General features: G+C 27.4%; 2 protein-coding genes across 13 annotated transcripts; one reads left to right on the top strand and one right to left on the bottom strand.

Annotated features, from left to right (window-relative positions):
* Nucleotides 1-2,672: 2,672 nt before the first annotated feature.
* Nucleotides 2,673-7,284, top strand: LOC114185977 (uncharacterized). 9 transcript variants are annotated; one of them, XM_085675295.1, is made up of 8 exons: nucleotides 2,674-2,806; nucleotides 3,898-3,975; nucleotides 4,262-4,339; nucleotides 4,637-4,714; nucleotides 5,007-5,045; nucleotides 5,383-5,460; nucleotides 5,761-5,838; nucleotides 7,017-7,284. In XM_085675295.1, exons 1-8 carry the CDS (start codon nucleotides 2,722-2,724, stop codon nucleotides 7,094-7,096), a joined length of 594 nt encoding a protein of 197 aa, XP_085531421.1. In that variant the 5' UTR covers nucleotides 2,674-2,721; the 3' UTR covers nucleotides 7,097-7,284. The 9 variants fall into 9 exon arrangements, with proteins under 9 accessions (XP_085531424.1, XP_085531423.1, XP_085531432.1 ...); XM_085675292.1 differs by having other exon boundaries at nucleotides 5,007-5,084; XM_085675298.1 differs by lacking the exon at nucleotides 4,637-4,714 and having other exon boundaries at nucleotides 2,673-2,806.
* Nucleotides 7,285-8,308: 1,024 nt separating this feature from the next.
* Nucleotides 8,309-10,862, bottom strand: LOC114185957 (Calcium-dependent lipid-binding (CaLB domain) family protein). Of its 4 annotated transcripts, none has more exons than XR_003604950.2 (3): nucleotides 9,826-10,862; nucleotides 8,670-8,803; nucleotides 8,309-8,573 (listed from the first exon to the last, which is right to left on the bottom strand). XR_003604950.2 is itself a non-coding variant. In XM_028073951.1 (2 exons), the coding sequence occupies exon 1, from the start codon at nucleotides 10,783-10,785 to the stop codon at nucleotides 9,856-9,858; it is 930 nt and encodes a 309-aa protein (XP_027929752.1). In that variant the 5' UTR covers nucleotides 10,786-10,862; the 3' UTR covers nucleotides 8,591-8,803; nucleotides 9,826-9,855. The 4 variants fall into 4 exon arrangements, 2 of the variants coding, with proteins under 2 accessions (XP_027929752.1, XP_027929763.1); XR_003604953.2 differs by having other exon boundaries at nucleotides 8,670-8,768; XM_028073951.1 differs by lacking the exon at nucleotides 8,309-8,573 and having other exon boundaries at nucleotides 8,591-8,803.
* Between the last annotated feature and the right edge of the window lie 2,446 nt (nucleotides 10,863-13,308).

Raw genomic sequence — 13,308 nt, 5'->3', positions numbered from 1 at the left:
TAAAACTTATTTTACTTTTTTATCAATTTATTTTTTTTTGAACTAATTTGCCTATATTATTTTTTTATTCTTATATTAAATAATAACTTACATTAAAGTATTAATTATTTTCTATTCTATTTTTTCATTTTTCATTTTATTTTTTTTACTTTCTAATTAATCAATCATTTAATAAAATTAAATTTAGAAAAAATATATTTTATTTAATTTCTTAAAATAATATTATTTAAAAAATATTATATATTTATTAAAAATAAAAAATTATTTATAAACTTAAAAATATTATTATTTTTTAAAAATATCTTTAACATAATGTATATCTAAATATTTTTTTAATGTAATATATATTTAATAACATTAAAAAAACAAAAAAATACATCTCGTGCATATACACAGATTTAAAATTAGTGATTTTAATTAAAAGATTAACTTCTTAACCTGAATTGAAAAATTTTTGTTCTTGCTATTTTTGTACCAAATGCAAAACAATGTGCTGAGAGGGTTTACAAACCAAAACGTCAATGCTTCATTAATAAAGGTTTTGCTAACGGGGTGTATTAATAGAATAATTAATAAATATTTCATTTTGACATTAAATGAATTTTTATCTTAATAATATTAATGAGGTTAATATATCAATTATTGAGTAGTAAAGCATTAAACATCTAATTGTATAACATTTATAAATTTATATTATTTTAATAAAAAATGTTAATCAGTGTCCTAAAAACACTCTTTAATAAATAATAAATGTACATTGGCTTTATTTTTTCACATATTAAAAGTTGAAATAATTAATTTTGTTAACTAAAATAATATAAATGTATATATCTAAATTTTTAAAGACGAAAATATTTTTTAAATCTCCAAGCAATAAAAAAAAAGTATTTTCAAAACTCAATAAAATCTAAAATTCATACTTTAATTTTTTGTAAATTTTTTACATTTTTAATACTATTTTTTTTATTAATTTTTTTTTATATTTAATTATATTTTAATTTTTAATAATATTAAAATATAATTATTTTATTTTTTAATTATTTTTTAAATTTTATCCGTAAATATCATAACAATTGTATTATATTTATGGATATTTTTGTATTTAATATAAATAAAATAAAACTATATTAATTTTGATTAGATCATATTTCATTTAATATTATTATTAATTATAAACTTTTGTATATTTTAATATATATTAATTATCTTTAATAGGTGTTTTTAGAACATCGGTTAACATGATCATATTTTAATTAATAAAATTAATTATTTTAAATTTTAATATAAATACAATAAAATAAAAAATTATTAATTATATCTTACTTATTAAGACTCTGGTTACCAATTTTTCATTAATAAATAGCTGAGAACTAATTAGAGCATTCATGACACAAGACAAAGTAATGAACGTAGATGGCTTTTCGGACACGCGTGTCCTAGCTCTTTATTTTTCTCATATTTGCATTAAGGCAGCTTTACTTTACTTTATTTAAAAAAAATATCTATAAATATTAAAAATTTAATTCATAATTTATTTAATATAAAAAAACAACATTATTGTACCGTTTTTCTTTCATAGATGTTACTAAAAATTAAAATATAATTATATGTAAAATACTTAAATTAATAGAGAAAACAATAAATAAAAATCAAAGAAAGTAAGAAATTTCATATATCAATTAACAAATAGTAAAGTGTTAAACATCTAAAATTATTTTATTATTTAATGTTTTGTGTGCATCAAATAAATAATGAATTCTATAATATATTTATAGGCATTTTTACTTTTTTAATAAAGTAAAACTATATTAATAATTATTGATGTTAGAATTTATTTATCAGAATCAATTATATTTATATAACACTTATAAATTTAGGAGAACATTGATCAGTGTCTTTAGATACTGGTTAAAGAATAATTAATATGCATTAATATCATTATTTTTACATTAAAAACTAAAATAATTAAATACATTAATTAAAATAGTATAAATGTATATAATATACTTTTTCAAGACAAAAATATATTTTTAATTTTTAGACAATAATTTTTTGATACAAAAATAAAAATTTTGGAATTTTTAAAGTCTTTACTCAAATTGATACTTTAATTGTTCTTTTTTTTTATAATTTTATATGTTTAACACTATTTTCTTTTTTTTGATTTCTCTGTTAATTTAAACTTTCTTATGTTTAATTATATTTAGTTTTTAGGAACATTAAAAATATATTTATTTTATTATTTAATTTTTATTGATGAGCATTAAATAAAATATTAAACACACATATACAATATTTATGGACATTTTTGTCCTTTAATTAAACTAATATTGCATTAATGGTTATTAGGTCCGGTTTTATTTAATATCACATTTAATTATGTATTTTTGTAGGATTCCGTGTATATTAATTATCCTTAACCAATATCATTAGGACACTTATTAGCAAAAATCCATAAATTTATATTATTTTAATTAATAACTTTAATTATTTCAGATTTCAATTTAAATACACTAAAACAAAAAAATCATTAATTATATCTTACACCTTAAAACACTTGTTACCGTTTTTTCATTAATAAATAGCTGAAAACTAATTAGAGCATTCATGGCACAAAACAAAGTAATAAATGCCCTAAGTAATTTTTTGCTCTATATATACAAATAATTTAGTAGTTTCTTCAATAACACAAACAAAAATTTGAGTTTTTAGAGTTTGAGAATGATGGCTTTTGAGACACGCGTGTGCTTGCTCTTCCTTTTGCTCACATCTGCAGTGATGTGTTCTGCAATCAACAGCCCCAAAGGTAATTTTTTTTATATAGTTCTTTGCTTAAATGATTGAAAACATCTCCTTTTTAAAGTATTTTTACTTTATTCTTACAATGAAAATATAGTACTTTTTGTTTGATAGATCTGGATTATCATGTGAAAGAAAATTTATAACTAATTTGGTAGACATATGATGGTAAGATACTTAAAATCGGTATTACTTTTTATAAAAGTATAATATACATGTCTAAATATATATTAATTACATTTTATTTTATTTTAATTAAAATTTATTTAATTAAGAAGATGAAGGAAGCAACAGAAAATTTCTTTAACTTTTAACTAGATCGGTTTGAATTTTGTTTTAATTGAAAAATAAATAATATTAATTTTTAATTAGGTGTTTAATCATAACACATTTTAATTTCTTTTATATATTAAAACTGATTTTTAATTGTATTTAAATTTTAATTAAATTTAAGTTTTATTTTAATGGAGACAATTTAGAAAAATCAATGATTCTTGCGATTTAATAATTTTGTTGGATGACCCTAAAAAATTTATTATGCTACGATCGTCTTTAATATCTGAATCAAAATATTATATCAAATCGTAATAACTTAATATTTTTTTTAGGAATTAAATATCAATTTTAAGTACAATAATTATAACCAAATCAATCAAGTATATATCAATCGGTCAAATTCACCTATCTATTCCAAATTTAATAACATTATTTATGATGTTTTGATGTCATTATAAGTCAAACTAAACATTATTATAAAATCATCTTCTCTTAATTATAATAATTTATTATCGGAAATCAAATTGGTGTTGCAGCACAGATAAAAAAAAAGAAAATTTTGGTAAATTTTACATAATAATTTTTTGTACATCCCTCTTTTAGTCGTGCTATTTCCAATGCTTAAGGATTTAAGTTGGTACAGATATTTCTTTGTATGTCTTCTTCATTATATTTGTAATTTTAAAATGCATAATGTGAGCTTAAAGGGAGATGCAAATTGTATAAATAGAATTGAGTTTTATTTTCGGTTTAAAGTTACGTTAAATTCGATTATTATAGCAAAGTTAAAAATATATAAAAATGATGATATAACTTTAACAGGAGATCTAAATGACCATTTCGAAGTGGATGATTATCCAGGCACAGGATCTAATCCTAAGCATAAGCCTCCACCTCCAAGTCAATACTCTTTTTATTTATATTTTAATTAAGTTCTACTGTTAAAATATCTTATACGCATAACATCAATGTTCTTAAACAAACAAATAAGAAAAAAAAATAGAAACACGACTTTTTACATAGTCTTTCTATAATTGATTGAAATCTTATAATTATACTAGTGATATATTATATATTTTACTAACATAATTGTTATTATTTACATATTTTACGTTAACTTTAACATAATTATATATTTTACTAACATAATTATTATTATTTGCCTAACTTATATTAACTTTAACAGGGGATCTAAATAACCATTACGAAGTAGATGATTATGCAGGCACGGGATCCAATCCTAAGCATAAGCCTCCACCCCCAAGTTGGTCCTCTTTTTCTTACTTTTTTATGTTTTAATTAAGTTCTACTGTTAAAATATCTTATACACATAACATTAATGTTCTTGAACAAACAAATAACAAAGAAAAATAAATAAAAACATGACTTTTTACATACTTTATCCATAATTGATTGAAATCTTACATATGTTCTAGTGAAATATCATATATTTCACTAATATAATTGTTATTATTTACATATTTTATGTTAACTTTAACATAATTATCTGTTTTACTAACATAATTATTATTATTTGCATAACTTATGTTAACTTTAACAGGGGATCTAAATGACCACTACGAAGTAGATGATTATCCAGGCACAGGATCCAATCCTAAGCATAAGCCTCCACCCCCAAGTTGGTGCTCTTTTTGTTACGTTTTTATGTTTTAATTAAGTTCTATTGTTAAAATATCTTATACCCATAACATCAGTGTCCCTAAACAAACAAATAAGGAAGAAAAAAAATAAAAAACACGACTTTTTACATACTTTATCCATAATTGATTGAAATCTTACAAATATTCTAGTGAAATATATTTCACTAACATAATTGTTATTATTTACATATTTTATGTTAACTTTAACATAATTATTTGTTTTACTAACATAATTATTATTATTTGCATAACTTATGTTAACTTTAACAGGGAATCTAAATAACCACTACGAAGTAGATGATTATCCAGGTACAAGATCCAATCCTAAGCATAAGCCTCCACCCCCAAGTTGGTGTTCTTTTTCTTACCTTTTTTATGTTTTAATTAAGTTCTACTGTTAAAATATCTTATACACATAACATCAGTTTTCTTAAACAAACAAATAAGAAAGAAACAAAATAGAAACACGACTTTTTACATACACTATATATAATTGATTGAAATCTTACAGTTATACTTCTTCAAATATTATATATTTCACTAATATAATTGTTACTATTTGCATATTTTATGTTAACTTTAACATAATTATATATTTTACTAACATAATTATCATTATTTGCATAACTTATGTTAACTTTAACAGGGGATCTTAATGACCACTACGAAATAGATGATTATCCAGGCACAGGATCCAATCCTAAGCATAAGCCTCCACCCCCAAGTTGGTGCTCTTTTTCGTACTTTTTTAATGTTTTAATTAAGTTCTACTGTTAAAATATCTTATACACATAACATCAATGTTCTTAAATAAACAAATAAGAAAGAAAAAAATAGAAACATGACTTTTTACATACTTTATCCATAATTGATTGAAATCTTACATATGTTCTAGTGAAATATCACATATTTCACTAACATAATTGTTATTATTTACATATTTTATGTTAACTTTAACATAATTATCTGTTTTACTAACAATTATTATTATTATTATTTGCATAACTTATGTTAACTTTAACAGGGGATCTAAATAATCACTACGAAGTAGATGATTATCCAGGCACAGGAGCCAATCCTAAGCATAAGCCTCCACCCTCAAGTCAGTGTTATTTTTCTTACCTTTTTATGTTTTAATTAAGTTCTACTGTTAAAATATCTTATACATATAACATTAGTATTTTGAAACAAACAAATAAGAAAAAATAAAAATAAAAAGCCAACATTTTCCATATATCTATATTTGATTGAAATTAGGGGTGGCAATGCGAGCCGACCCAACCCGTTTAGGCCCGACACGCATAAGGCCCGCACAACGTGGGCTGGCCCGCCCCGTCCCGCATACTTTGCGCGGGCTGAAAACACTGGCCCAAAACCTCACATACTTCTTGACTCGCGGGCCCCTTTTTTTTTAAATTTTTTAAAATTTTTTTAATTTTTTTTAATTTTTTTTTATGATAAAACTTTCAATGTTTAAAAATTGGGAAACATTAAGAAGTTCACAAAATTAAGTAAAGACTTTGGGGAATTAGATGATAAATTGATAATTCAACATTTTCATCATATTCATACTATGACATACACAATGTATTCTTTAAATTTTAGCACATTAAAAATTACATAATACTTGTTTTTTCCAGTTATACAAGAATTTGAAACGTTAATGCAAGATTTCACAAAAGAAGTAATTAATATACACAAGTGTAAATTTTTTTTTTTAATTTTATGCGGGCTTGCCGGCCGGTCCGCACGGACCGCGGGCTTGCCCATGCGGGCTACGGGCCTATGCAGGTCGGGCCCACGTAGGCCTGCGGGGTCACTACCCTGACCCGCCCCGCGTTTTTTCTGCGGGCCGGGCCCGCGGGTCAGGTCCTAATTACCATCCCTAATTGAAATCTTACCGTTATACTAACAAAATGTTATATATTTCACTGACATAATTCTTATTATTTACGTATTTTATGTTAATTTTAATAGAGAACCTAAATAACCACTATGAAGTAGACAATTATTCAAGCACAGGGTTCAATCCTAAGTATACGTCTTCACCCCAAGTCGTGCTCTCTTTCTTATTTTCTTTATGTTTTAATCAAGTCCTACTATTAAAATATTAACATTAACGTTTCTAAGCAAACAAATAAAAAAGAAGTTAGGTGATCGATTGAAACCGTGTTTTTCTAAAAGCTCTCTTTCACTTATATTATTTTAGCAATTTTTTTAGTACATTAGTCTAGGGAAATAAAAGTGTAATGTAATGTAACTGGGGTGATCCTTTTACAGGTTTCGGAAAGATGCAGATCAACGAAGACGATTTTGAAGTAACAAAACCTAAACGTAAACTGTCCAAATTTGATGAGTGAATATCCTGTAATACAACTATCCAAATTCTCATTGAGTTGTAATCATGTTTCATGAAGTGTTATAGTGAGTTATAGTGATATTAAATTATCACCTATAAAGAATAAACAATTTTATGTAAACAAATTACTATACTTCATGATTTGGGTGATTATAGATTATAATAAAACTACTGCAAAATTTAAAAGGATATCATAACTTTAACAGTTCTCATACGAGCAAGAGTTTGATATTAAAGAAAAAAAAAATAGAACTTTTGAATCTATGATTTTATTTTATTTTTTTCATATTTAGATTTTGAAATAGTCCGCATGAAAAAGTTTTTAGTTTTAGTGCTTAGTTAGCAGCTAAACTTTTTAATATTTATCTTGTAATGATGAAAAGTGTAAGAACAAAGATTTTATCTTTTCTCTTTTATGAATAAATCATTCCGTAGTTTTTAGCAGCCATGATATTTTTCATCAAATAAAAGATTCTGTTGACAACTTGTCCTTTACATAGTTTTACTTCACTTAAAAATTAGAAATTATGGTGAAAAGTATAAACACCTTTATTCTTTAATCCACCAAAATAGGACAGAACTGTAACAGTGCGTCGCATTTGTTTTGAACTAGTGGGGTAGAAATCACAACTCCACGAATGGTAAAGAATATAAGAAGAAAAAAAATCAGCTGTTGAAGCTGAAGCTAGAGCATATTGATAGTGTAACGTTCTTTTGTGGGGTTTCTGTAGCATTGGGATATGCTTAATAAAAAAGATTAGGAACTTAGTGAGCCGTTAGCCTATGGGTAAGATATTTGAAATTCAAACTACAGCAGCATAAGCTATTTTACCGTTGGTGCAAAGCTTGTTAACTTATGGAGTACAAAAACTGATTTCTTTTATGAAGGTGACGAGGGTAGATTACTGACACAGATGTCTGTATTTCTCTGTAACTATTTTGTATGAGACATTGTGCATGCACGCATCATTACTTTGATGGAAGCATCGACTTAAACTACAATAAGACCATCGTCGATGGAGAATTAAAACAAACGGCATCCAATTAAATATGTTAACTCTGAAATCAGAGTAGCATTTGTATTTGTTGAGGGGCTATTGTCCATTATTTTCACTTTCCACATAAAGAAAAACCCTGTTCCGGAATCATCTTCCCTTTCCACTAGTCTACAAACAACTTTTTTTTCCTCGTGTTAAAAAACCTTACACATTAATAAAAATAAAATGGAGGAAATATTTTATATCTAAAGATTAGTGAAGAATTAACAACAGCTACGATTTCATACTAAATAGGAGTGTGTGATGTTTTATATATTTTATACATTAATAAAAAAGGGTACAACTTTCCCTCCGTGTTATTTTTCTGACGAGCACACTTATTTCTAGTTTTTTCTTTCTCCTCTACCGTTTCTCTTGTATTTTCTCTTTTTCTGGTATTCTCTCTCGAACCGTGAGAATCACGAGTCTCTAGCCTAGTTTCTGAGAAAAAAAGGGGGTCGAAAAAGTAACATTTTTTTCAATTGACAGAAAATTTGAAATTATAAATTCGAAAGAAAATATAATACATGCATTCACCTGCTGAGAATTTCTGCAGAAAAACTGCATATATGCCGAACATACGACTCTCCATTTCGCTGAACCACCAAATTCGAAAAACGAAACACCTACGGATGCCTGAGCACGCTCCAAGTCATCCCCACAAAAAAAATCTAGATCACAAAATAAAGAAAAATTGTTCTTTTTCACATACTCCAAAACAGCAAATTAGTGCAGGACTCATAAAAAAAAGGTCATTGGAAGGATTCACGTACAGGGTTATTAATTTTCTTAAAAAATGATAACGTATCCATTAAAACCGAAAGGCGAACATAATAAGACACGCTGACAACCCTTACACGGTCCTAATGATTGATCCAATAGCACTAAACAGAGGTACTCTGTAGTGGGACAATTTGCTCATCAACCCCAGATAATTCACTTCTAGTTTTATGATGAGTAAGGCCATGTTTGGATAATTAGTTTCTATACGCACTTACAGAGAAATAAAAAGGGGAAAAATGTAAATCCCTCTCAAACTAAAATAAAATTGTCCTTATCCGATGAACTTAAATTTTTTAAAATTTCATTATATTGTAAGTTCAATCCAAAGAAGGTCAGAAGGAAGCAACTAACAGAGTTTGTGAAATGAGACAATCCCGTATTACTCTATACACCATTCAACTTAGTACAAACCTCAAAAAAGAGCATATTGTTTTACTTCCCCCATTACAATGCTTGCAAGTTGTAATAGACGATACGATCAAAACATAATTCTACACACCTATTTGAATCCAGATAACCATAGAGGCCGAAGAAAATTACAAATTCACCAATTCATTGACTAAAATGAAACAAAAATAAACATACTAGTACTTTGCAAGCCTATCCCCTACCCACAACGCTAAATTTGTAATTAACACAGAACTACGCCGAATATCTGAACGAAAACGAAAGGAACCCGTTGCTATTATCAGACGAAATCAGCTTTATTTCACTTCAAATATAAAAAGCCGCAAGAACGGTAGCAAATCACGACAAGCAGCAAGTAAAACAACACTGATGCATTCATCAATCCAACACCCAGTCAAACTATATACACAGAGATGTAATAGTTATATATATCTATAATCTATACTGGAATAGTATTAGAGCGAGTCCAAACGGAGATAGCTTATGAATTTTGAAACCTTACGATAACACAAGCCAGTAGGAGTTGTTTGGTTCAGTAATCCACTCGATAATCGCTGTAATCGTCGCGCGCAATACTAGCAGCGACGTCGTTCTCGACCCTCTCCGCGATTTTGTCTTCTTCGTATTTAAGCCCCTCCTCAAGAGCAAGCCCACCGAGCGCTCCAGCAACAGCGCCAACAGCGAGGCCAGCACCTAGGCCCATTTTGGAAGGTCTGGGCTTGGGGTCGTAGGAAGTGGAATAATCAAGCGGAGCGGAAGGCCCACTGGGCCCAGCGTAACGGTCGAAGAAGGGTCTCGGAGGAGGAGGAGGAGGAGCACCAGAATAGTAACCAGGGTAGTAAGAAGAATTATAGGAATCGGGGTAAGAGGGGTACGATGGGTATGGGGAGGGTGGTGGAGAAGGCGAGTGGGAATATCCCCTGTAGAAGACGAAATTAGGGTTATGGTTGGGGTTGGGATTGGGATTGGGACTGGGGTTAGGATTAGGGTTAGGGTTGGGGTTGGGGTTAGGGTTGAGATAGTCGAGGGATTGGAATTGGGGGCGGCCGAGGAGGCCAAGTTTAAGGTGGATCTTGCCGTGGGGGCGGCCGGAGGGGCGGGAAAGGGGGAACTTGCGGAGGCGCGTGGAGTCGTGGAGGTCGTGGAGGTCTTTGAGAGGGAGGCGGAGGGTGGCGACGAGGGGTTTGAGGGTGTCAGAGGGTTTGGAGTGGAAGATCTCGAGGGTGAGGAAGGAGTCGTGGAGTGGGAGAGGGAGGGGGAGGGCGAAGCGCTCGTTCCAGACGGGGGAGGTGTTGCCGGAGTCGTCGGATTTGGTGGCCAGACGGCGCTCGGGGTCCACCCAGAAAACGACGTAGGGCTTCAGATCGCCGTTCTTCCAGTTGACGTTCTTGAGGTGCTTCGCCGCCACGATGGTGAGGTCCAGATCCACTGATTTCGACGGTGGGGGACGCGATGACGCCATCTTTCTTTCTTCTCTGTGCGCTTCTCAAGAGCTACAACTTTCAGTACTCAGAAAACAACCAGAACAGAAGTTTTGTTAAATATGATATTGTTTATGTTATTTTCCTTTTAACTTTTAGTTCATCATTCCTTATCCACTTGCTCAACATAAAAAAGGAAAAGATTAAATTATATTTTTAATCTCAATTTTTGTAACAAAATTTGAATTTGGTCCTTAATTAATTTTTATTTCAATTTAATTTTTATTTTGGGAAATTTGACCCAAAGTTTTTTCGTTAGTAGTAAAGTAACGGTGTTAAATGAGGTGTCACGTGTCAGCTTCTGGATTTTTTGAAATTTTTTTTTATTTTTTTTTATTTTTTATTAATATTTTTAAAAATTAAAAAAAATAAAAATTTTACCACGTGTCAAGCTGACATCGTGGCAGTGACAGTGCCACGTGTCACTATTTGGGAGGTGTCATTTTCTCATTCTCAATTTGGTCCCTGTATTTTATCTTTTGTCTCAATTTAGTCTCAATTTTTGTAAAAATTATGCAATTTCGTCCCCCTCCAAATTGAAACAAAAATTATAAAATGTTATACAAATATTTTTATTAAATTTGATTTTTTTATTCAAATTGATATTTTTATTATATATTTTCAATAAAACCAAGTTTCTTTAAATTTGTTTCACATTAAATTTTACTTAAAATTGTTTTCAAATTTTAAATTTATTTATTTTTTATTGTTACATAAACTAGTTAATTTTTCTTAAATTATATAATTGTTATTTTTATACTAACTAAAATATTTGTATAGAAATTATTGAATTTTACACATTTTAAAAATATGCAATTATTTAAAATATAAATTCAAATAAAAAACAATATTAAAGTATAATGTAATAAAATATCAATATAATTTATGAATATTTTTATTAACATTATTTTCTATTAACAACTTTAAAACAATTTTAAATAAAGTTTAACGTAAAATATAAATTAAAATAAACTTAATCTTGTTAAAAATATTTACTTGAAATATCAATTTTGATAGAAATATTTGTGTATATTTATATAGAAATTAAATTTGGTTTCAATTTGGAAAGGGACAAAATTGCATAATTTTTACAAAAATTGGGACTAAATTAAGACAAAAAGTAAAATACAATGATCAAATTGAGGATGAGAAAATGACAACTCCCAAATAGTGACATGTGGCACTGTCACTGCCACGTGGCACGATGTCCGCTTGACACGTGGCAAAATTTAATTTTTTAAAAAAATTTAAAAAAATTAATAAAAAATAAAAATAAAATTCAAAAAATCCAGAAGCTGACACGTGACACCCCATTTAACACCGTTACTCCACCCCTAACGGAAAGGACTTGATTGGGTCAAATTTCCCAAAATAGGAACCAAATTGAGATAAAAAATAATTGAGGGACCAAATTCAAATTTTGCTACGAAAATGGAGACTAAAAGTATAATTTAACCAAAAGAAAATTACATATAAAACGGTCCATCAACAAATTAATAAGATAAAAAAATGAAAATTAAAGTATTCTTTTATGTTGTTATAAAAAAGGCACCTCGTTTCTCAATATGGAGAAAGTAAGAAAAAATAAAAAATTTACATGTTTTCGCGTGTTATAAAAAAGGCACCTCGTTTCTTAATAAGGAATATTTCCGAAATGAAATATAAGATTTTCAAGAGTTGAATAGTCTATTTCACATGTAGTCTTTGGATTGGATATAGGTGAAGAGTATGATGGATAAAAAAATTATTTTAATTGATAAAAATATATAATTATCATTACACTTTACAGAGATGTGATATAAATTTAAATGTATGCCGTGAAAATTGTATTAAAATAAAATAAAATGTATTATTTATAATAAAAATAAATAAAATTGGAAAAATAAAAATAAAATTTATAAAAAAATATACATGAATAATTTTTAAATATATTTTCTTAAATAATAATTTGTATATTTTTACTCAATTTGATACCATTTATTTAAACTTAATTTAACTAAATTATGATTATTATATTTTTATACATAAATTAAATTAAGTTAAATTCTAAAATAAGGTAATTAAAATTGTATGTATTAAAATAATTGAATATAATTCTAATGAAATACAATACATGTGACAAAATTAATGTGAAGTTAGGCTCTTTTTCTAATTAAACTAAATTTATCTAAACTATAATTACCATTTGTTTTTATATGTTTAATAAAATTAAATTACTAAATAAAAGAATTACAATGAAATATACTAAAATGCATGAATTCAATTCTAAAAAAAATATAAAATATGCATATCACCTAAGACCCCTTCTTGCGATCAAAGTGTATATACATAATTACCAAAGAATAAATATTATAGCTCCAAACTCAACATTGAGAATCGATTTCAATCACGAACATACTCGAATTCAATTTAAATGATCCAAAATTTGATTTTTGTTAAAATCACAAAGAAGCCCATAACCGATTCAAAGTTTTTTTTGAAGACGTGTGAAATCAATTTCGTCC

This window comes from Vigna unguiculata, chromosome 1 (genome assembly GCF_037176805.1).
Source record: "Vigna unguiculata cultivar grain cowpea cultivar isolate G323 ecotype 2 chromosome 1, ASM3717680v1, whole genome shotgun sequence".
In the NCBI taxonomy this organism is placed as follows: Eukaryota; Viridiplantae; Streptophyta; class Magnoliopsida; order Fabales; family Fabaceae; genus Vigna; species Vigna unguiculata.
This window is presented reverse-complemented; position numbering and strand designations above follow the sequence as displayed.